The 22,747-nt window shown below is 46.5% G+C and overlaps 1 protein-coding gene across 1 annotated transcript; it reads left to right on the top strand.

The window, feature by feature from the left end:
* Positions 1-1,500: 1,500 nt before the first annotated feature.
* Positions 1,501-14,043, top strand: PLPBP (pyridoxal phosphate binding protein). Its single transcript, XM_084615143.1, has 8 exons — positions 1,501-1,615; positions 3,333-3,440; positions 4,485-4,520; positions 5,040-5,115; positions 7,693-7,827; positions 8,997-9,139; positions 11,342-11,440; positions 12,318-14,043. The coding sequence occupies exons 1-8, from the start codon at positions 1,517-1,519 to the stop codon at positions 12,453-12,455; spliced, it is 834 nt and encodes a 277-aa protein (XP_084471269.1). The 5' UTR covers positions 1,501-1,516; the 3' UTR covers positions 12,456-14,043.
* Positions 14,044-22,747: the final 8,704 nt, after the last annotated feature.

Genomic DNA, 22,747 nt, shown 5'->3' with positions numbered 1-22,747 from the left:
TTACATGATGCATAGGTCTTGAACTGCACAGGAGTGAATTTCATCTACATTGAGGTAATCACTGCTTTAGGATATGGCAACATTCATGTGGAAAATGTCTTGTTACCGTAGAGCAGTGAAGATGTTAACAAATGGGAATTTGTCTGAACAACATTCCTTTTGAAATAAAGGAGAAGTCATGGTTTAAATGTTTACGTGTGGAAAACGTAGGGTGTTTCCTCTCTTGGAGTCATGGATAAACCCTGTATTTCTCATGCAGCCTCAGGTGTTTTTTTCTTTTTTCTCTATGCTCTTATCTGTGGTGCTTTTTAAAAATTCTGTTCTATTATTACGTAGGCTGGAACTCCAAACCTTTGGCCTTAAACAGTTATTTGCCTCTGGATTACTGCATGAGTTAAAAAAGAAATGTATTCCCCTAATCATCGCAGGGCAAAAACATCTTTCCAGCAAGAATCTTAGTCTGTGTAGCTCAACCATACATTTAGTTGAATGTCCCACATTTTTAAATGTAATATTCCATGAAAAGTAAATGGGTTTTAACTAAGAGAATAAAATATTTCATGAAATCCCATGCTCCGTGGATTTTCCCATTCCTTGTTCAAACTTGTTCTGCATCATCGTGTGATCATGCTGCATCATAAGGTTATTACAAAAACAAATTGTCTCTGAAAAGATAAACTTTCAAAGGTAGCAACTCCTATTTGGGAGTGTTATATAAAAAACATTAGCGAATCAAGCCCCACTTGAACAAACCAGAGCCTACAGCGGGGTCTCCTGTTGACACTGGGCCCCTGTGTATAAATAGCTAAGTGTACTTTGGGCCAGAGTGAGCAAGAAGGCTCCTTTCGTGCAGGGTTAGAGCATTCACTAGAGAGGTGGGAGACCCTCACCACGCATCTTTGCCCTTGCTTTTTTGCTGACATAAACACAAAGCACAGTGTCGATGTAATATATTAAATGATACAAGAATTTGCTCCTTAAGGGGAAGGGAGGCAGAAAGAATCACAAGTAACAGAGGCCAGCTGAGCACTACTGGAAGCTGCTCAGGAGAGCCCTGTAACAACCTGAACAGGCCAGAATACTGTCTGTGTATTGTTAATTATTATTGTCAATGTACTTAAAGGTTAATTGATGATGCCTCTCTAGGAACACTAGCTTCCTTATGATTGTTAATGGCATCACAGGGATAAGCAATGGCAATTAGCAATCCCATACTTGGTCCGTGCCCGCAGCTGCCTGTCGTCCGTGCAATGCGCCCGGGGCACGACACGCAGCCCCGGACCGGGCCAGCCCCGCTTTGCAGGGTGCACGGCCACTCCTGGGCGGCGCTGAGCCCTGCTGACCTTTCCGAAATGGCCGCCGCGCGCGGCCAGTCTCAGGGCGCAGCCTCGCTTCCCTGGCCCCACCTCCCGCGGCCATTGGCCGGGTGGGTCGGATGGCGCGCGCCGATTGGCTGATATGAGGGGGCGGGGCGTGCGGGGCGGAAGTGGGGCTGGGAGCGGCTGCTCTGCGGGGGATGTGGGGGAGAGCCGGGATGGCAGCGGGCGCAGGGTTGGGCCCGGCGCTCCGGGCGGTCACGGAGCGGGTGCAGCAGGCGGCGGCCAGGCGGCCCCAGGTGAGAGGGGGTGGGGCCGCTTGATTCACACCCCCCCCCCAGCACCGGGGTCCCCCGCCCTATGGGCCCCCCTGCCCCCCCCAGCACCGGGGGGTCCCCCGCCCTATGGGCCCCCTGGCTGCCCTTCCCGCTGGGCCCCCCAGCACTGAGGGGGAGCAGGGTCTCTTTCTCTTCTCCCGCCCCCGCCCCCCCAAGCTGGCTCTGTGTGGTAGGGTGAGTTTCTGGGAGGCGGGTGCTAAGGAGTGAAAGGGGGGGGTTGGGGCTGGCTGCGGGGGGGGTTGGGGAAGGAGTGTGTTTAAGGTGGGGAGGGCAAACGGGGGTTGGTTAGGCGGCTGCAGAGCGTCTCTCCCCCTCCCCCGAGTTGGCTGGGTTTTCTCTTCCCTTCCTTTCAGTTGAAATCGGCTTTTATTGTTCCCCCCAATTCTAGGAGCCCCACGTGTGTGTGTGTGTGGGGGGGTCTCCTACACCTATCCAGAGCGCGCCCCCGCTGCTTTAGGGGCTGCTGTCCTTCTTCCGTCCCCAAGACGTGCTCCTCCACCCCGTGTCGCCTTCTGAAAATATCCCACCCCCGGCACTGCGCTACTAATCGTCCCTCTCTGTCTCCCACTTCTAAAAGCATAAGTGCCAGGAGGGATTATCCCAGCCCTTGTATTTTTGTGTTGTATCTAAGGGAAGGAAAAATCAGGGAATTTTTGCCGTCCCTGAGGGATTCTGGTAGCGTAACTAATGTAAGCACCCAGATACATTTCTCCCAGCTGTCCTCTTCAGTCCAGCTCTGGCTGCTTGAGTGGCCTAATGTAGAGCTTGAAAGAAGGCCCTGCTTTTTCTATACTGAGGATTTCTCACTCTCCTGAAGTTTACGCCCGACTGGGCAGTAAGAAGTCAAGAAACGTTTGTAGGGAATTAGCTGTAAAAAGAGCGTGTCAAAAGTTTCTGTAAGGCCATACCACTGGGGAAACAACGTTGTGTTGGAAAGTTAACGAACATATTAACTGACATGATTTTGTACTTCATATGGACGAGGACAGATGTGGTTAATGACATGCTAGCTGGTTGTAGCTATGCTTAGGAGCAGCAGAGGGTTAACTGCAACTGGTTTAGTAGTTTTTGAGAAAACATTGTCCTTGTCTACATGAGGTGCAAAGTCACAATAAACCCTAAGTTAACACATCTTCTAACATGATGCTCTTTCTCAGTGTAGATGTGGCCAAATTGTCAGTTAAGATTGCTGGACCTTGTCTACATAGGGTGCTATTTCTGACTGAGTCCATCTGTGGATGCTCTTATTCTGGAATAAGAGTGCTTTATTCCAGATTAGTTTATTCCATGTTGGAATAAGAGCAGTCACCTAGAGTTAAACAGGAATAGTTACTCTGCTTTAAATTCATACCCTATCTTATTCCATCTGTCTTTCATGTGTAGATAAGCCCTTGAAGCATCTCGCCAGCATGGCCCTTATGACTGCAAGTGGAAGAGACCCTCCTCAAGACAGTTATTAAATTCTTCTCCTTAGTGGCATATTGTGGCACCTCCTGCACTACAGAGCAGGTTGCTCTAGACTACAGGCTTTTGGAGAGAGAAGAGGCTGTTGTTTTAAGTAGCTGGCCATGAGGATAACTTCACTAGATTTTGAATAGCCCTCTCAACTGAGGAGCAAACTTGAGGTTTGGTCCTGGTATTCATGCCACTGACTTCTCACAACTGCTTCCTTTGACAGGGTCTCCCTGCTGTACAGCCTCGACTCGTGGCTGTCAGTAAAACCAAACCTGCAGACATGGTTATAGAGGCCTACAATCAAGGGCAACGCAGTTTTGGAGAAAACTATGTAAGTGCCCCCACCTTTCTTCCATTATTTCATAGGCTTTAAGGCCAGATGAGACTGTTGGGATTTAGTCCATCATGCTGCATGGTATAGGCCATAGAATTGCATCCACTGAATTCCTGCTGGCCCAAGAAGTTGATCTTGAACTACAGCATGCCTTTTAGAAACTGTCTGACAAGCATTCTCTCTTGTGGTGAGCCCTTAAGCTTTAGCCCCTGGATGACTAGTAAAAGCGGACTCTGCTTCGAATCCACATTTAGGTTTTCTTTTGTGGACTGGAGCATTTATCTTTATTTTAAGGTTGGTTAACCACCACTGTATGAATTCTTGTCTTCTAATTTCTTGACAAATGCTATAGTTCCATCCTAGACAACAGGGCATAATGGAAAGGGGAGTAACTGGGTATTTTACCCAGCAAGCCATAACCCTGGGCTGCAGTATTTCATGGCTAGCTCCTTTGCTTACATCCTGCTCTGTTTTTGCAATTAAACCTCAGGCAGCGGTGTCAAGAAGGGAGAGCTACAAGCAGTGCTAGAAACTTTGATATTTCTGTACCAAATAACAGCACTGTTAGCTGACCTCCTGTGCACAAGGATGCTAGCTTATGGCCAGGTAGAGGAGGGGGGGAAAAAATCCAGATGTTCATTCTTGGTAAAGTAGTGAGAAAAAGTGCCCTGTATCTGAATGCTGTTCAAAGTGCAGTAGAAGTAAAAGTGCACTGCCTAACTTCAGAGTCCTCTTCTACCAAATGCCAGACTCTCAGCAGAGTAGTGCGTGTCTGTTATACTCCACGTAGCACGTTCTGCTCGTGATGCCAATGTATTACATCCATTAGCATTACTGGGTGCTACAGAGGGGAGAGCAGTCCCCATCTCACCATCATCCCCATACGCACTCCTTGGAAAGTCCGTAGTTGTGTATTTGCTGATACAGCTGTACGGTGTACTGTGCCACAACCAGCGTTCCTGGGACACCTCTGCTCTTCCAGCAGAAAATGGAGAACTGCCTGATGTAGTTTTAACAAGAGAATGTCTTTAATTCACTCAGGTTCAAGAATTGCTAGAAAAGGCATCAGACTCCAAAGTAAGTATACTGTTGGGTTTTTTTATATAGTCTCCCCGTCACCCCCAAAGTATCTTTACAATTATGCAGACATTCCATCGATGCTTTAAGGAATCAAGGTGGAGGGTGGGAGTATCCTTAGTTTCAGGCCTGTTTATCAGAACTCTTGAAGCTCCTGTCAATGAGCACAATTAGTCGTGAGGCTTGCATATGGACCCTGCATTGCCAGTAATGATCTCTGCAACAGCAGATACAGGCTGTTCTCAGGTTTTAAAGACCAGGGATAATGACTTGCTTTTGAAAAACAACATTGTTTTACAGTTAGCTTTTTGCTCACATTTTGCATAACATTCTATTCCCTTAGTCCTCCCCACAGGAACCAACCTCACTAGCACCAGAAGCACTGTCTGAGCCAAACTTCCCTCAGTATGTTATAGAAAGAGGTGTCTGGCTTGTTTGTTTTTTTTCAGCCCCAAATGCTTTTTGGCTGGTGAAAAAATTGCAGTTCAAACTCGATTAATTCTCTTCCTCTGTTCTCAGATTATGTCTTCATGTCCAGAGATTAAATGGCATTTTATAGGCCATCTGCAGAAGAGCAATGTCAACAAACTGATTGGTAAACTTTTAATTTAACTTCTTTATGCTCAGTGTACCAGAGCAACAAGTTCTTCCAGTGTCATAACTTGCTTGATTAACCCATTAGTGCAGTTGATTACAGGCCAAGAAAGCATGGTCCTGGCTTCATGTTTTACTTTTACTTCTGTCTGCTGTTATCCTTTCCCATAGTCCACTGCTGGCTGGAGGCCATTCAAAATGGCTCTGTGATACCTTTGTTGCACAGGAGGCAGGGACCCCTTCATTGGGGGCATATGACTTTGGTGTGTCTGATATTTGCCTCTGGCTGCAAGAGAGAACTGCTTTTGTGTTTGTGAATTTTCACATACACTAAAATAAAAAGCAGCCTGTGGAACTCATTTCCACAAGACATCAAAGACCAAGAGCCTAGCAGGATTAAAAAAAGATTAGACGCTTGCTTGGATAATGGGGCTATTCTGAGCTTTAAAGGTAAAACTTTCAAAAGTGCATAAATGAGGCCTTGGCTATACTAGAAAGTGTTGGCTGGTATAGCTATACAGCAAACCTGCCTAGTGTATAGTCGGTTCATACGTACCAATGAGTTCTTCTTCCGATATATCTATTACCAGGTTCCCAACAAAATAAGCTATGGCTATGTCCACACTACAAAGATAAGTCGACCTATGTTAGGTCAACTTACAGCCACTGCAGTAATTACTGTGGTGGCTGCTGTCCATGCTACTCTCCTTCTGTCGGTGGTGCACGTCCTCACCATGAGTGCTTCCACCAACTGAAGAGGGGCAGTGTGGGGGGCTGAGAACTCCAGGGCTTTCGGCTCCACACCAGGAGTCCAGCTGCCCCGGGGGCTTCTCGCCTTCCAGCTCCCGACTGTGGATGGGAGGCCAGCCACCTGGGGCTTCTCGCCTTTGGTGGGGAGATCCACGCCTGGAGTTCGGCCGGCTGCCACAGTGCCGGGGGACGGCAGGGCTCCCGGTGAGGAGTGGGGAGCCCAGGCGGCAGCCCAAGCTGGGAGCCTGGGTGGCAGTCTGGCTTGGAGTGGAGACTGGGCAGCCGCCCAGCTTTGAGGTAGCTTTCTTGTCAATTTCATGGCTCCAGTGGAGCCATGAAATTCACAAGAATGTCAGCCAATAGCCCATGTAAGACTGCATTGCCCTAACTACACGGACATAAGCCCTGCACCCCTTATTGAGGTGGTTTTATTATGTCCGCATAGCAGGGGAGTTACATCGGCGGGAGGAGCATTTCAATGTGTACACCTCCACTATTTTGTCGACAAAACTCTGTAGTGTAGAGAAGGCCTAGATCAGAAAAAACACTCCTCTTTGGGTATCACTGCGTCTACACTAGGGCTTTTGCAGACCCACCTATAAGTATTGGAAGGGCTGTAAAACCTCTTGGGCGTGCACCAACTTCTATTGGGTGAGGAGGAAATTTCTTGGAGTAGACTCTCTCATACCTACCCACTGTGGGTTTGTTGCAGCTGACACTGGCTACTGTGGGAGACAGGCTACTGAGCTGGGATGAGGCTATGGTCCAATCCTATTTGGCAATTCTTGAATCCAATACAGAATAGTATTTCATTGATTCCAGGGTATTTTTGATGTTTACTTAGCTCTTCTACAGCCCAAGCTCTCTCTGTGCTGGGTCACTGTGACCTCTTATAAGAGTGGGGAGAAGATGTCTCACAACTGAGGGATATTTTGGTATGTACCATTTGTAGCAAGGGGTCAAGCTGAATTGCCACCATCTGCTAAATTGGGTACAATAATCTGTGTTCCATGGCAAATGCACACTGTAGCACACTGAACTTGCTATGCAAAGTCTAAAGTCTGTCTTTGGTGTATGGCACTAAAGAATGATTGAAGCCTTGTGGAAACCTGGTGACAAGATCATTCTGTTTCTCTGTCTCTCTTACTGATGCCTGTCTGCATGTTAGTTCCTCTGCCCCTGCTGCTTCACAGAGAGGGGCTTATGACTTCAAGTGGGGAGTAAACAGCAGGAGCAGATGATCCAAAGATCCACCACCATGTTCCTCGTGCAAATGGCCTTGGTAAGAAAGAGCAAGGCAAGAAAAATACAGTAAGCTCAAGGGGTCTAAACAGAACTTTAAGCTAAACACTTCCTGCACTGCATGAGACATCTGCAGCTTTAAAGTTTTAGAAAGCACTGTTACAGGTTAAATCCTCTTTCAATCCATTTCTTTCCTTGACAGAGATTTTCAACTATTTCATTTGGTTTGCACCCAAAATTTCTCTCTCCATATCTTCCACTTCTGTTGGTATCAAGAAGCTGGGTGCCATTTTGCATTTAGTTCCTACAGTGCTGTATGTTCTCAATGTGCTGTACAACCACAAACTAATCCTCGCAGCCCTTGTGAGGGAGGTCGGTAGTGTTCATTTTATGGATGGGGAAACTGAGATCCAGAGGTGAAGAGACTTGCCCAAGGCAAATGTATTGGATCCAGGACTGAGACTTGGGAGATCCTGGCGACAGTTAACAAGAGGCTATTGCCAGTTGAGGCAGACAGTGTTCCAGCTACAGTTGTTTGTGCTTTTGCCAACAGAAGTGCCCTCAAATCTGCTTTATTTCTCCTTAGCTGTCCCCAATCTGTTTATGGTGGAAACAGTGGATTCTGTGAAACTGGCAGACAAAATGAACAGCTCGTGGCAGAAAAAAGGGTCATCGCAGAGGTTAAAAATCATGGTGCAAGTTAACACAAGTGGAGAAGATAGTAAGTGGTTGGACACTTGAGCTAATGACCTTCATGTTCTGTTAGCACTATTGATGGGTATGATGTAGCTGGGTTAGACTGATTTGTGTATTTCTAGAGCTACTCTAGGTCTGAAATTCAACCTGCCTTCAGTGTTTTAAAATGGAGTCTCTCTTTCCAGTCTGAATAGCTCAGTTAAAAAAAACCTCCATTATCAGTGAGAAATTGGGGAGGCAGTAAATCCTGCAAGAAAACAGGAAAAGCCAGGCTTGGGTGTCCTTTGCTGGCATCACCAGAGCAGTAAATGCTATTCCTCGCATTGGCCAGGCCTCAATTATGCAGCAAACAAAATGTTTGTTTCAAATGCCATTGGAAATATGGGGCCATGGGTGGGAGCCTCGCTTGCCTAACAGAAATCAAGCAGATATGTGACAAGACACACATGCATTTTTAGTCCAGGTCTCCACTTAAGTTTTTACCAGCATAGCTATAGTCCGCTGGGGTTTTTTGTTTTGTTTTAAGAACACACCTGCACAGGCAAAAGCCCTGGCATAGAGGCTGTTTTAACAGCACAAAGTGCTTTTGCCAGTTTGCCGTATTTCACTCACTGACCCAGAATAAGCTATACTGGAAAGGCACTCTTTTTGTGGTATAACTGCATGTCTACACCAGGAGGGTTTGCCAGTGTAGTTATACCAGCAAAACTTAAGTGTAGACAAGGGCTCATATTTGAAAGCACAGAGGAGCGGTTGCAGAGAACAGAGTAAGCGGGGCACTGTCACCATTTCTTTCAAGATTGATTTTCTTTTAACATAGATTTTTTTTTTTTTTTTTGTATTGCAGACCTCTTGGGTGCTGCTCCTACATCAGGTGAAGCTAGTGGTCAAAGTGTCCAAAGTAGCAGTGCTAAGGAGAATGCATAGGAGACTTTTCAGTGCTCTAAAACCACTAGACCACCCCCGATGCTCCACAGCTCTTGAGGGGCTGCAGGTGGCTGTACCACTCTGTGCTCCATTTGGGAGAGCCTGTGTCTGGTTTGATACTGCTGTAGGCCATAGATATTTGGTGGGCTAAGTTACAACAAAATGAAAACCATCTCTAGGCAGCCTCTGGCCCTGAGCAGGGAACTCGATATGGAGTTTGACGGTGTGTTGCTGTTTCACCATTGCGATATATGCCTTCTTTTTCAGGTAAGCATGGACTCCCACCTGGAGAAATAGTGGGAACAGTGGAGCATATAATCAAGGAGTGTCCAAGCCTGGAGTTTGTGGGTCTGATGACAATTGGCAGCTTTGGACATGACCTCAGTAAGGGACCAAATCCTGACTTCCAGGTAAGACTTCCAAATCTTTGGATTCACTGGAAATCAGTGGCTGGATTCACTGGAAATCAGTGGTAAGATTCCCAATGCCTGGGACCACAGTTTAGCCCTTCTGGCAGTAATCCTGGCTAGGGCTTGTGGAGGACAGCTAAACAGACAACCACCACACTACTTGTAAGGGGAAGTACAGCTACCATGAACCCAACTGACTGAGACTATGCCATCTCTTCCACAATGAGGCAAGGAAACAGGTACATAGCAGCAGGATGAGAGAGGTGCAGCATCCAGTTACAAAACAGCTAATTAAGGGCTACTGTTGTTAGTTCTTCCAGTTTAAAAGGCTGACTTCAGAAAGGCATGCTGGAAGATAGTCACGCTACTGTAAGAACGTAAGTCAGTGCGACCAGCTCCCCGGCCATGGTGTCAGAACTCCCAACAGCCGTAGAATTTCAGTCCCTTTCTTCAGGGATGGGTTTAATTTTCAAAACCAGAACAGATCCCCAGATCTGGCTACATGGCGTCTCCTCAGGCCTCTTCCTCAGAGGGCTTCTGCCTCTGCCCTGTCTAGACAGGAGGTGTCTCCAGCAAAGTCTTCCACTTAGCTGGTGGGGAGAGCCCCCTTTCAGGTCCTTTCCCAAGTCCCTGCATCTCCTGAAGAGTTCTCTCCTAACTGAGCTGCTTGCTGGCCTTTCATCTGAAGACCAGGTGATCTGCAGGCTACGTCTGATTCCTGGCCTGGGCAATGCATGATTAGACACAGTTGCAGCCAAGCCCAGCTCCCTCAAAGGGCCGCCCCACCATGTGCTCACAACCTTATGCTGCAAAGAGTTTTCGCACACCTGTACTCGAGGTGCTACCGTGGCAATGCTGTAGTGCAAACGCTGCAGTGATGGAGTGGGAAGTAAATCCACCCCTCTCCAGAAGTGTGACCCTCTCAAACCCCTGAGGGACTTTGCAAAGTCGATCTCCGTTTTCGGTGTAGACCAGGCCTTGTCAGGATCAGGAGGAGGCTGCTGGGTTCCGCAGGTCACACCTTGTATCGGAACAAGTAGTTAACCTCTCTAACAAACTCTCATTTAATTACGCTACAGAAAACGCCCGTAACTGCGTAAGTGTAGCTTCTGCCAGTGTCATTTGCGTGTGGTAACTAACGAAGTGTTCTACAGACCTTTCCTGGGTATTGGAAGGAAGTGAATTGTTGGTTGGTGTCTTCATTGCGTTAGTGTTTAAAGACTTCGGTCAGGGATAAGCTCCTATCTGGTAGGCGATGTATTAACCTGACACGGATGGTCCCTGCTCTAAAGAGCTTGTGTTAAAAGTATGACAGTAAGGCTCCAAATGAAAATAGTCTTCAGCTTACTCCAGTGTTCACTCCTTAATACTTGGCATTTCTAGAGCATTCTTGGTTTGCACAGCACTTTGAAGACAATATCCTGAGTCCACTCTGAGGTAGGTAAATGGTATTGTCCCCTATTCCATAAAGAGAAACGGAGTGACCTAGAGGTTCATGACTTGTGCGTGGCTGCAGAGGCCATCGGTATCAGCACTGGGATGAGAACGTGGGAGTTCCTGACTCCTAGTTCTAAAATGCAGGCTAGCACAGCTTCACCTTGACCACAGGATTTGGAAATGCTGATGCACCCTTATCCCTGGAGGTGCAAAGGTGTCAATTAACTTTGTCTGATTTACAAGGAAGTATAACTTAGAACAGCCTGGTCCTTTGCATATCCCACCAGTCCTCTCTTGAGGCTGTATCCAGGACATTCATAGGCACCCGTCTTGTGAAGATTGCTGAGGAAATGCACTGAATCGCCTGATCAGACAGATCTGCCTTCAGGCAAAGCTTCAACCTCATCTTGCTTTCGCTGTTTTCTGCTTTGAGGGGCCTGTGTCTGAGGCCAAGTAGCGTAAGGTCCTATCGCTGCTCCGAATTAGCAGATCTGCTCCAGGCACACTGCTGTGACACTCAGTCCCTTGAGAGGATGTGTGTATTGTCACTAATGTGGCCTACAGATAAGCTGCATTGTAAATTTTCAAAAGCTCACGAGGTATCTTAAAAACAGGCATGAGTCCTTGAGAACAGGGAGAATGGGAACTGCAGCCAGATGGAGGGAATCTCCAAAAGATAGCCTAAAGCTTGTTCCAGGACACACTGAATGCTTTACAGTGTAACTGCTGAGCAATGTGTAATCCTCCCCTTGTTTCCTCTCTCAGGTTTTGATATCCTTGCGACAGGACATATGCGAAAAGCTAAATATCCCCATTGAGAAAGTTGAGCTGAGTATGGGCATGTCCACAGACTATCAACATGCAGTAAGTCTGATTTCCTTTGGCCACCCAAGATCTAAGGTAGCAGTCATCCCACCAATGCCACCTCCCTCTAGGGATAGTGACAGCACAGGCCAGGGATCCAACAGCCAGACCTTGCAGCCCATCCTGCACTGAGATTCTGAAGCTAAGTCTCCTTAACTGAGACTGATCTGAATTGTCATCTTAGAACTAGGTCATCGTTGATCTGTTTGATAGCTTCTCCTGTTTGTCATGACCCTTTCCAGAGTAAGGCTTGCTCCAGTGACTTCCACATTAGTGTGACTCTGAGCACTGATTCTGTTAAGGACACAACCTGTGTATCTAAGGTACCTACATGGACCTCATCTCTGGGGTGTCTGAGCCCCTCCCAATCATTAATGTATTTCTCCTCCCAACACCCTTGTGCGGCAGGGCAGTGCTATTATCCCCATTGTACAGTGGGGAACAGAGGCACAAAGCCTAAGTGACTTGCCCAAGCTCTCACAGGGCATCTGAACCCGGGGTTCCCGGGTCCCAGGCTAGCACCCTAAACACTGGGCCATCCTTCCTCTCTTTTGTTATAAAGCAGGCAAGCACAGGACTAGTAAACTCCGGCAGTTCTGTTCTGGGATCTGCTGTCAGCATGGGAATAGGGCTAACTTGTTCCACTGGTGGATACCTTTTGCGCGATGGCTTATAACTGGAGTAAATGATCAAAAGGGCACTTTGAAGCCCAAATGTGGGGCAGAGATTGCATGTGGGAATAGAGGACACATGCATTCTTGTGTGTGCTACTGATTAAGCCCCAAGCTGGGTTACAGATAGGGTTAATGGTCTGTGGGACAACTTTGTATTGAGCCACGGCGTCTGAGGGCTGTCTTGTTCCCTCTTCTCTCTCCAGATTGAGGTTGGATCCACAAATGTCCGGATTGGAAGCGTTATTTTTGGAGAGCGGGACTACTCCAACAAACCAGCCAATGCCAAGGCCCTCAGTGACACTAAAAGCAAAGTGGAGACCTTGGCTGTGCAAGAGCACTAAATAGAAAGAGGAAAGATGTTCTAAACTACAGGACACCAGGGAAACTTAACTATGCACTTTCATCTCCTTCCATAGTGACAGCTTGTCATGCCAGTGAGGGGAAATACCTGGTAATAGACCAGAGGTCTCAGAACCTATAACGATTACTGTATGTGAGTAGAAACTGGATTTTTTTTACCTGCAAACAACAAGAAAATTTGTGATTGAAAATCACTTGGCATCTTAGCTACTTTTAAGAACAATCACTCTTGGATAACTATGTTGGATAAACTGATTAAGCACTAGAATTGAGTTATTAACGAGCAACAGGCGTCTCCAGCAGTCTCCGTGATTATATTTTTAATATGAGGAGTGGTTTACCTGATGGAGGACTAACTTCTGGTTAGCCAGTTTTAATTTTGTCAGAGGCATCTCTAAATATCCACTCATCTTGAGTGAGAGAGTACATGGCTCAATAGCTACCATATGTGTAGGTAGAAGCTACTTTGTAGAGACATATCGATAACACTTAACAGTATTGACACTGAAGAGAATATATCCATTCCAATGAACTGATGAGTGAATAAAGAACACAGTTGCTACTGTAAGTCAATGGCACTCTGCTTTTGGCACGTAATTTGAAAGGTGCGAGTGTGCTGGCTGGCCAGAGGTTGTATTTGTCCTCTCCAGACTGGCATTGCTAACTCTTACCACTGGTGACATATCTCCTGTCTTTGTAGGCTGCTTTTAAGCCTTTAACCTTTTCCCCTTGTAAAGTGTTGAGTTACTTACATACTACCCAATAAGTCCAGTTGCAGTGTGCCCTACTAGCTAGAGCAGGGAACTGTCTCAGACTCCTGGCTCTGCCATTGGCTTGCTATGTGATCTTAGGCAAGCCACTTAACCACTCTGTGCCTCAGTTTCCCCATCTGTAAAATGGGCATAATAATACTGACCTACCTCACATGGGGGATTGTGAGGCTTGCTTGTTTGTAATGTGTTTGAAACCCTTGGAGGAAAGGTGCTGCAGAAATGCAAAGTATTATTACCCCATTGCATCCAGATGTACATGAAATCAGTCATATTGCCACTGCACAGATGCTGTAATATAGTTCCCAGATCTTTAAATTCACTTATTCATTGGCCTTGGCCTCTGCTTTTTCTAAAAGCAAGAAGGAGGTACTTGTTTCATCCAGGCTTGGATATAAACTTTCATCCCTCTTGCAGCACAGAGTTTCACTGACCATGTTTACAGCAGATCTGTTTTGTAACTCGCATTTTGACAATCGGCTTCAGGGTCTTGTCTGTTGCCAGAATGAGGAAACCTTCGTCACCAGTAGCAATACCTGCTTTTCATGGCAAAAGGCTTCTGTGTGTGCACGTGTTTGGTTAAATCAGCCGTGGGTTTTATCTTCTAAATGTAACTGAAAAGAACACCCTCTTGAATCAACCTGTCATGTTCCATAGCTTCAACACTGCATGCAGTCCGAACGGCCCTTGTCAGAGCTGCAGAGGGTGGTGTTTGATATAGTATGTTAATAAAACCATTGTGAATTTGAATACCATCTGTGCCAATCACAAAGCTATTAAAGATAATGGTCCCTTCTGACCTTAGTCTATGATTTTATGTTTTGGATGAACACGGCGGGACAGTTGCTATGCAGGACAGCCCCATGTTATGCAGGTGATGTTCAGTGAGACTGGCTTGTCTTGGAGGAGGGGGTTGCTTTGAATGACAGCTGAAGCAAAGGGCCTGCTTGCCTGCATAAGAGGAAGGGCTTCTTGATCAGAGGAGAAAATAAACCGAGACTGTAGAGCGTCCAAAATGAGGGGAGCAGTTCTCTCACTGTGCCTCTGGGTGGCACTGCCCCCCAATTCTGTAGAGCTGGTTTAAGAGCCATATTCGTACCTCTTGGCTGTGGGGTACAGATACGTCCATAATAATCATAGGCTAAAATCGCTAGCTAGAGGTATGGAAGTGTTTTGTGCTCTCCAGCCACAAGGAGGCTGGGACAGAGCAGGAAGTACCCAAGCAAGGAACAGGCCTGAAGCAAGGGAAACAGAGAAGAAATTCTAGAGAGCATTAGCCAATGATTCCCCACCTCCCACCCCAAAAAATAAAAAGGAAGATGGTAGAATGACTATCACTACAGATTTATTCCTTGATAGCTGGTTGTCAGGTGAGCCAACACAATCTCCTGGCCTACATGGTGCTTTTCCACCCTGATCTCTACAGCAATAACGAGTTTGGGCTATTTGTATTTTTATATATCAAACAAGCCCTTATCTTCAGTATGCTTTCTGGACCACAGAAGAACGGGACTAAATGATGATGGACTCAGCTGTGAATCTGTTTCTTCCTTAGCTCATATTCCCTCCATGAAGCCCACCTGCTTTCCCTTCTCTCCCATCTTCTCCACTCGCTTCCTGAGTGGAAACTGGATGCTAGTGGGTCTTAATGAGGCAAGGAATGATCTAGACTGGAAGGTAGGTGCCAGGGCCATAGTACTGCAGGAACCTATTGGGTTAGTGGGTTAATGCAGTGGACTTTGAATTCTGGAGAGCGGCATTTAAATAACAAACTAGGTCACCAGTGAACGTTTGGTTTCCAAGTCTGTGTGTGTGTGTCGATTTGCACTCTGCAGCAGCACCAAAGAGATGCCTAGGACTCAAATAGCAGGATCTGCCGCTGGCCTTCAGTGAAGTATGGCCACAGCTGATGTGAGGAGGTATGCAGCATTAGAGATGCACTTTGACTTCCTGCCACGACTCTCCCGCCCTGCCGATCTAAGGAGTGGTATTGAGGGCAGCCTAGAGGGAGGAACTAGGCCATTATGATCACTGGTTGTGGAGGAGGGAGTGCCAACATGACAAGGCATTAATGGGGAAAGCATGGCGCTGCTAGCGTCTGTTCCCCAGCTGGGCAGCCGCTTCACTCTCCTGCATCTCCTCTCCCCCTCCCCCCGCTTCCAGCATGCATTTTCGTGCACAACTTTTTGTGGTGGTGCAAGGTGTCACTGACAACCCAGGAGCCTTCTGTCTCCGCTGCAGGTTTGATGGGCAGCACCAGTGCCAGCTTCATGCACACCCTGCCAGTAGAAGGCTATCCTCCCCCAAAGCGGGAATTTGGTCTCCTTGGGCCATTCTGAGGCTGGCAGCAAGGGTGCCAAATGTGGTGGTTCTCCCTGTCCAGGGAGGAGTGGGCTTAGACACCCACTCATTTTACAGAGGCCACCTGCCAGATGCTAACCGCTGGTCACTGGAATGGAGTCAAATCCTTGTGATGAAAGGTTCCCTGGCCTGTTAGTAACCCCATGGCACCTCATCTCCCTGCAACATGAGCTTTATTTACATCTATTAAAATAAAGGCACTTCCCTAGTTTGCTGCCACTCCAATTCCCTCTTCTAGGGGCATTATCACTGTCAGAACTTGCCTTGAAAGAATAATCTCAGCCAATGAAGGCTTCGTCTTGGGGTCGGATGGGTTCCCCCTCCCGTATGAAAAGCGTGAAGTACTTATGTTTGTTTTAAACTTGCGGCCTGTTACTTCCAGTGGGTGTCCTTCAGTTCTTGTGTTGTGTGAAGGTGTAAATAGCACTTTCGCTTTCTTCACCCCAGTTATGATTTTATAGACCTGTATCCTGTCCTCCCCATTAGTCCCCCCTTTTCCAAGCTGAACAGTCCCAGTCTTTTTAATCTCTCCTCATACGGAAGTGGTTCCATCCCCCTCATCATTTGTGTTGCCCTTCTCTGTACTTTTCCCAATTCGAATATATTTTCTTGAGATGGGGTGACCAGAACTGCAGGCAGTATTCAAGGGATGGGTGTACCATGGATTTAGTGACATTATGATGTTTTATGTCGTCTTTTCTACCCCCTTCCTAATGGTTTTGACGGCCACCGCACATTAAGCGGCTGTTTTCAGAGAACTATCCAGTTGACTCAAATCTCTTTTGTGAGTGGTAACCGCTAATTTAGACCCCACCATTTTGCAGGTGTAGTTGGGATGATGTTTTCCAATGTGCCTTACTTTGCACTTGTCAACGCTGAATTCCATCTGCCAGTTTGTTGCCCAGTCACCAGTTTTGTGAGTTCCCTTTGTAACGCTTTGCAGTCAGCTGTGGACTTAACAATCTTCAGTAATTTTGTATTGTCTGCAAACTTTGCCACTTTACTGTTTACCTGTTTTCCAGATCGTTTGATATGTTGAACAGCACAGTTCCCAGGACAGATCCTTGGGAGACCCCACTATTTCCCTGTCTCCATTCTGAAATTTCACCATTTATTCCTACCTTTGTTCCCTGTCTTTTAACCAGTTCCTGATCCATGAGAGGACCTTCCTCTGACCCCATGACTGCTGACTTTGCTTAAGAGCCTTTGGTGAGAGACCTTGTCAGAGGCTTCTTGAAAGTCTAAGTACTCTACTCTACATCCACTAGATCACCCTTGTCCACATGTTTGTTTGACTCAATCAAAGTCTAATAGATTAATGAGGCACAATTTCCCTTTACAAAAGCCATGTTGACTCTTCTCCAAAATACTGTGTTCCTCTCTGTCTGATAATTCTGTTCTTTACTATAATTTCAACCAGTTTGCCTGGTACTGAAGTTAGGCTTACTGGCCTGTAATTGCCGGGGTCTCCTCTGGAGTATTTTTTTTTTTTTTTAAATTGTCATTACACTAACTATCTGCCAGTCATCTGGTACAGAGGCTGATTTAAGTGATAGGTTACAGACTACAGTTAGTAGTTCTGTAAATTCACATTTGAATTAATTCAGAACTCTTGGGTGAATACTGTCTGGTCCTGGTGACTTATTACTGGTTCATTGATTAATTTGTTCCAAAACCGCCACCTACTCACCCCTCAATCTGGGACACCTCAAAAGAATGGCTCTTGTGTTGGAATCTCCCTCACGTCCTCTGCAATGTAGACTGATGCAAAGAGTTCATTTAGCATCGCCGCAAGGGCCTTGTCTTCCTTGAGTGTTCCTTTAGCACCTCGATTGTCCAGTGCCCCACCTAATTGGCAGGTTTCCTGCTTCTGATGTGCTTAGAAAATTTATTGCTCTTAGTTTTTGTGTCTTTTTCTAGTTGCTTTTCAGAATAGGTTTTTTTTTTTCCGCCTGCATAATTCTACTTTTACACTTGACTTGCCAGAGTTTATGCTCCTTTCTATTTTCTTCAGTAGAATTTGACTTCCAGTTTTTAAAGGATGTATTTTTGTGTCTCACCGCCTCTTTATTCTGTTTAGCTACGATGGGGATCTTTTATTTTTGCCCGCTTGCAGGCATTTCACTCTTGTGACTGTTCCATTTAACCAGCCTCCCCATTTTTTGTAGTTCTCAGTTTTGAAGTTAAGTGCTACTGTGAGCTGCTTTGGTATTTTGCCCCCTACAAGGATGTTAAATTTAATTACGTTATAGTTGCTATTACCAAATGATTCAGCTCTATTCACCTCTTGGATCAGATCCTATATGCCACTGTAGATATAACTTTTAAAAACTAGGTTTTGGGTAGGGAAGCCTGAGCGAACACTACAAAACTGGCCATTTCGTAATGTAGCTTTGTATTAAAGTCCTATCCATATAGCATATACAACTCCCACTCAGCAATACACATCTCCAAGATTTATTCAGATTTCACATTAACCTTGGACTCTGTGTCAACTATAGACCCTCCAGGCTCTCTCCCTGCCTTGGAGAAGCTGAGACACCCCCATGATCCCTCTCCTGTACAAACAGACAGACCCTTCTCCCAGCACTCCAAAGCAGTTGTCAGCCAGGGGAGCCGTGAAGGAGCATGAGTCAGACTCCCTGTCTGTCATGGTGGAATTATTCTGTGGGGATTGCGAGACCGTCTCGGGCTAGACTTGGCTATCTCCAAAAGAAATAAAAAGGTGGATTATTCTAGGCTAGAATCATGTGCTGCTGCTCTTTTCATAGCAGTGGGTGAGGAAAGACTCCATGCTAAAGCTATATTTAGATAAATATCGATACTAAATGAGCAGCCTCCTACTCTAATGGCAGCTTTTGAAACCACGGAGCTTTGCAGGCTTCAATTTCCTAGTTAGGAGGAATCCAGTCTGTTCAGACACTGTCCTCCCCCTCCCTCCTCCTGCTGCTAAGTCAGGTTTGTTTGTTTCAGATGATATCTTGTGTGTTGCTAAGTACTTGGCTTCAAGTTTGAACTTCCTGCCAATCTGTGAAATGAAATCAATGTGTGACCCTATTTGACAGATGCACGGAGAAGTGATCAGTGCTGGCTCTAGCTTTCAATAGGTTGGGGCTGCTGGGAGACTTGGAGAGACATGAAAGTTATCTGTTCCCCATTTTGCATCATGCAATGCAGTATAGAGTCTTCCTGTGATGCTCGGGAGGGATCGCGTCCAGAGGAAAAGCAAGCTGTATTGTTTCTTTTGAGGGCAGGAAGGACTGAGGAGGAGGAGACCTGGCTTTAGTTTCTGCCTGTGTGCCTTCAGGCCAGTCACGACCTATGGATAAGTTTAGAATCTCTCTAGAGGAAAGAGAGGCACAAATGTGGATGTAGCTAAACCTGTGCCAGCACTATCTGTGGGGAAACATCTAGGAGAGGCTCATCCAGCACTGGAGGGTGTCCTAGCATAGGGTTAGAGTGCTATGAGAAGATGGCAGCTAGTTTTTGTAGTGACTGACCTGAAAACAATAGGTATCCCCAATACAACAGCTGCCTCCCTGATTACCACTTACATAAGAATGAACATGGGGGGTCAGACTGATGGTCCAGCTAGCCCAGTGGCTGGTGCCAGATCATGCTTTAGAAGGAAAGAACAACAAGAGTAATTATCAAGTGATCCATCCAGTCGTCCATTCCTAGCTTCTGGCAGTCAGAGGCTAGGAACACCCAGAGCCTGGGGTTCCATCCCTGACTATCTTGGCTAATAGACCTATCCTCCAGGAACATATCTAATTCTTTTTTGAACCCTGTTATACTTTTGGCCTTCACAGCATCTCCGGGCAACGAGTTCCACAGGTTGACTGTGTGGTGTGTGAAGTAGTACTTCCTTGGGTTTTAAATCTGCTGCCTGTTAATGTCATTGGGTGACCCCTGGTTCGTGTGTTTATATAGAGGGGTAAATAACTTTCCCTCTTCACTCTCTCCACACCAGTCATGATTTTATAGACCCCTGAGTCATCTCTTTTTTAAGTTGAACAGTCCCAGTCATCTTAATCTCTCCTTGTATGGAAGCTGTTCCATTCCTCTAATAATTTTTGTTGCCCTTCTTTGTGCCTTGTCCACTCCATTGATCCTTCTCAGCAACGTGGCCTTGCAGACTGAGCTCTCCATTCTCCTGGGGTTTTTGTGCTCATCCTCATGGTGCTCATGTCTACTCAGAGGGTCTCTCTGTGGGTAGAAGCATGTTGGTACTGGAGAAATTTCCACAGCAGCTGCCTGTGCTGTACCTCTTCTGTGATTAGGAGACTGTCTGCAGCTTCTTTCAAACACTCTGTCTGGGAAGTTCCCCTACTAGGGAGTCAGACTTGCTGCCTTTTCCAAGCCTGGTTGCCGAGTCAAGCCCGTTCGCTGTGTTGTGACCTGTTTCAGTTCTGCACCTAGGATTAACAAGTGCTGCTCTGCATCTGTGCCTGCAGTGTCCAGTGAGAACTTGCTCTTTGGAGCAAGCACCTGGCTCTACACTCTGCTGGTTGGCTCATGAGCAGCTGTAGAGGGGCAGTTGGGCTGTAGTCATTGTCACTCAATCCCTGCTAGCCGTTCTACATGGAGCTTCATCCTTGGGGTGGTTAAAAGAAAGAAGCTGTGAGTGTGTGAGATCTCCCCTTTGCACAGCTTAGGGCTTCCATGCAGAATGCCTCTGTGTTGCTACCCTCCAGAGAGTGATGCCCCTCTCACAGGTATGGTCTCCATGTGTGTTCTCCCCTTGTGAACAAGTGTTGTTAGGGGATGGTGCGTGGATTGGTCTCGCTCCGTGGGGCACTCCATCCTGACCTCTTTAGAAAGCTGCAAAAAAATGTGGTTAACTTCTTAATTGATTTTCATTCTCACTTTGGCCGGGACATTCTTGGGAGCCCTGGGTTCAAGTTCCTGTTCAGCCGTAGACTTCCTTTGTGACACTGTGCAAGTCACTTAACCTCTCTGGGACCCAGTTCTCCAGCTGAGTAATGGGGGCTGTGAGGGTAAATCCATATGCCCTTGGAGGATGCTCTGCTACTAGTGAGAGCCATACATCCTTAGAGGAAGCCCTGGTGGTAGGCTGAGCATGGAGGGCTGGAAATCTCACCAGTGCTTGTTTTTGCAGCATGTGAAAACCAGTCTTGTAAAAATGAGTGGTTTGGATGTAGCCCTTCTGACAAATAAGCCCCCAGCACAGTGCAAATTGCACCTGTTGACAGATGTAATGCTCACTTTCTTGACCTGTCATTTGACCTGCCTAATAGAATCAATGAAAGCTTCAGACAGGTTAAATGCCTTAGCTACACAGGGTGAGGGTCAAAATTCATGATGAGCTAACCAGGGGCAGGAGCCTATTGCAGATTTCATCAGTGGAAACAAAATGGGACTTGTTTGTTTCATGGATAGCAGATTTCCTCAGTGAAAGCCAATGTAAAAGAGTGGGTGGTTTTTTTTTTTGTTTTTTTTATTGGACCCAAATGAGCAGAATTTGGAGACTTCTGCTTTTTTGAGGTTGGGAGTGGAGAGGGTTACCGTACCTCTGACACTCAGGCTCCGATGCAGTTATAGCATCAAATAAGTTACCCCATTGTTTGGCTTAGCAGGATAGTGATTCAGAATGGAGCAGGCTGGGTGTTTGTCTGGGAAAGAGTTTAGAGGGGCTTGGAAATAGCTGAAAGAACTTATAGGTGAAGCTCAGATCAGCTGGGAAGCACTGTTTGAACAGTTCTCCTCTAGTGGTGGTGTCCCTGGATATTTCACATTTGTTATTGGTTTGGATGAGGGTTGACTGTTTGGAGGTAACTTTATAGGAGGCTGAAATGCTGAAGGCGTGTGCAGGGGCATGATTGCTTCAATGTGCTCCAGAGACCACTCCAGAGCTCTGATTAGCCACAGAATGCTGCCAGCCCTGACCAATATCCTCCGGGGCTCAAAAACCTCGCCAAGCCCATTCCTGTCCACTCATGAGGAACGCACGATTAATGCCATGTTTTCGAGGGCCCCTTCTCCCTGCTGGGTCAGACACATCGCCCTTGAAAAGAAAAGGCAGAGTGACTCAATTATGGGCTGGCGCTGGATCCAGGGCAGTGCTCAGTATGTATTAGTCCAGGCAGCCCAAGTGAAAAGTGAAGTGAAGTGAAACAGAAGTGAAACAGGTCATTAAGGCAACCCAGAATAAATCAATGGGTGAGAGCCTAGTCCTGAAGGGCTAGGCCACCCACTGCTACCCATCGAACTATGGACAATGCATAAACGTTCTCACTGAGTCTTTGTTGGAGTTCCCTTAATTTCCTTGGGTAAATTAGTAGCAATGCATTAGGCCATTTCCCTGGTGGGATATATTGCAACTGAGCACTAATTGCTATTTGTAAGATGATGGACCCAATCAGGCCTGCTGCTAGCTTCAACAGACCTGTATTTTGGCTTTTTCAAACACTTTAGTACCCTAATTCAAATACTTGTTTACTTAGGGTTTGAACTTCCAAGTACTACCCTGAGTGGCCTGCTGACATCCATGGCAGTAAGCGTGGTGCATGACAGGGTTTGCGGGACTGAGCCCTAGTCCGCTTTGGTTGGTAGTTTTTTGAAATTCCCAGGGACCTTGTCTCTTTAAATCATGTTGCAAAGGAGCAAAATACCTTCCCCCTGCTACTAGCAACACTGTAGGTTAGGAGTGAAAGAACTTTAATCCTCTAGGGCTAGATTTTCCAGAAAAGGCAAATTTTGTGTAAAACTGTCAGTTTCCCTTCTTGTTCGGTCAGTTTTACTGATGCAACTCTGAGACCCTTCAATTTGGGGTTCACCTGCAATAAGGGAGTGTGTGTCTGTGTCTCCTTTTTGTGGCTGTTTCTAATAGAAGCTGACATAGGTGGAAACGCATCTGTGAGTGTCAATGTTTTTGAAAAGCTCATTTGCACCAAGTACGTGGTGGGCCCAGTTTAAGTTGCCTCCTGGTGTGATAGTCACTCCCTGGAGAGGAAGGCTTAAAGTTCCGGTTAGGAGTCCTGGCAACCACAAGCTCCAATCCCAAGAGCTGACTCCTCAATGAGGTAAAGCCTGGTCCGTGCTGTTTTCTAGTTTTGAGCCTTTATCATGAAACCTTAAAAACGGATTGGCTAGTGAGGAGACTTTCAAACTCCCCTTGG

The sequence above is a fragment of the Lepidochelys olivacea genome, assembly GCF_965140295.1.
Source record: "Lepidochelys olivacea isolate rLepOli2 genome assembly, chromosome: 26".
Classification (NCBI taxonomy): Eukaryota; Metazoa; Chordata; order Testudines; family Cheloniidae; genus Lepidochelys; species Lepidochelys olivacea.
Note: the sequence above shows the minus strand (reverse complement) of the source record. Positions and strands in the feature narration are given on the sequence as shown.

Bases quoted from the DNA above. Each gene is read 5' to 3' on its own strand.
- PLPBP (XM_084615143.1), top strand. From the start codon at position 1,517: ATGTGGGGGAGAGCCGGGATGGCAGCGGGCGCAGGGTTGGGCCCGGCG. The intron at 4,521-5,039 runs GTAAGTATACTG...CTCTGTTCTCAG, and splicing joins AAAAGGCATCAGACTCCAAA to ATTATGTCTTCATGTCCAGA. The intron at 9,140-11,341 runs GTAAGACTTCCA...TTCCTCTCTCAG, and splicing joins GACCAAATCCTGACTTCCAG to GTTTTGATATCCTTGCGACA.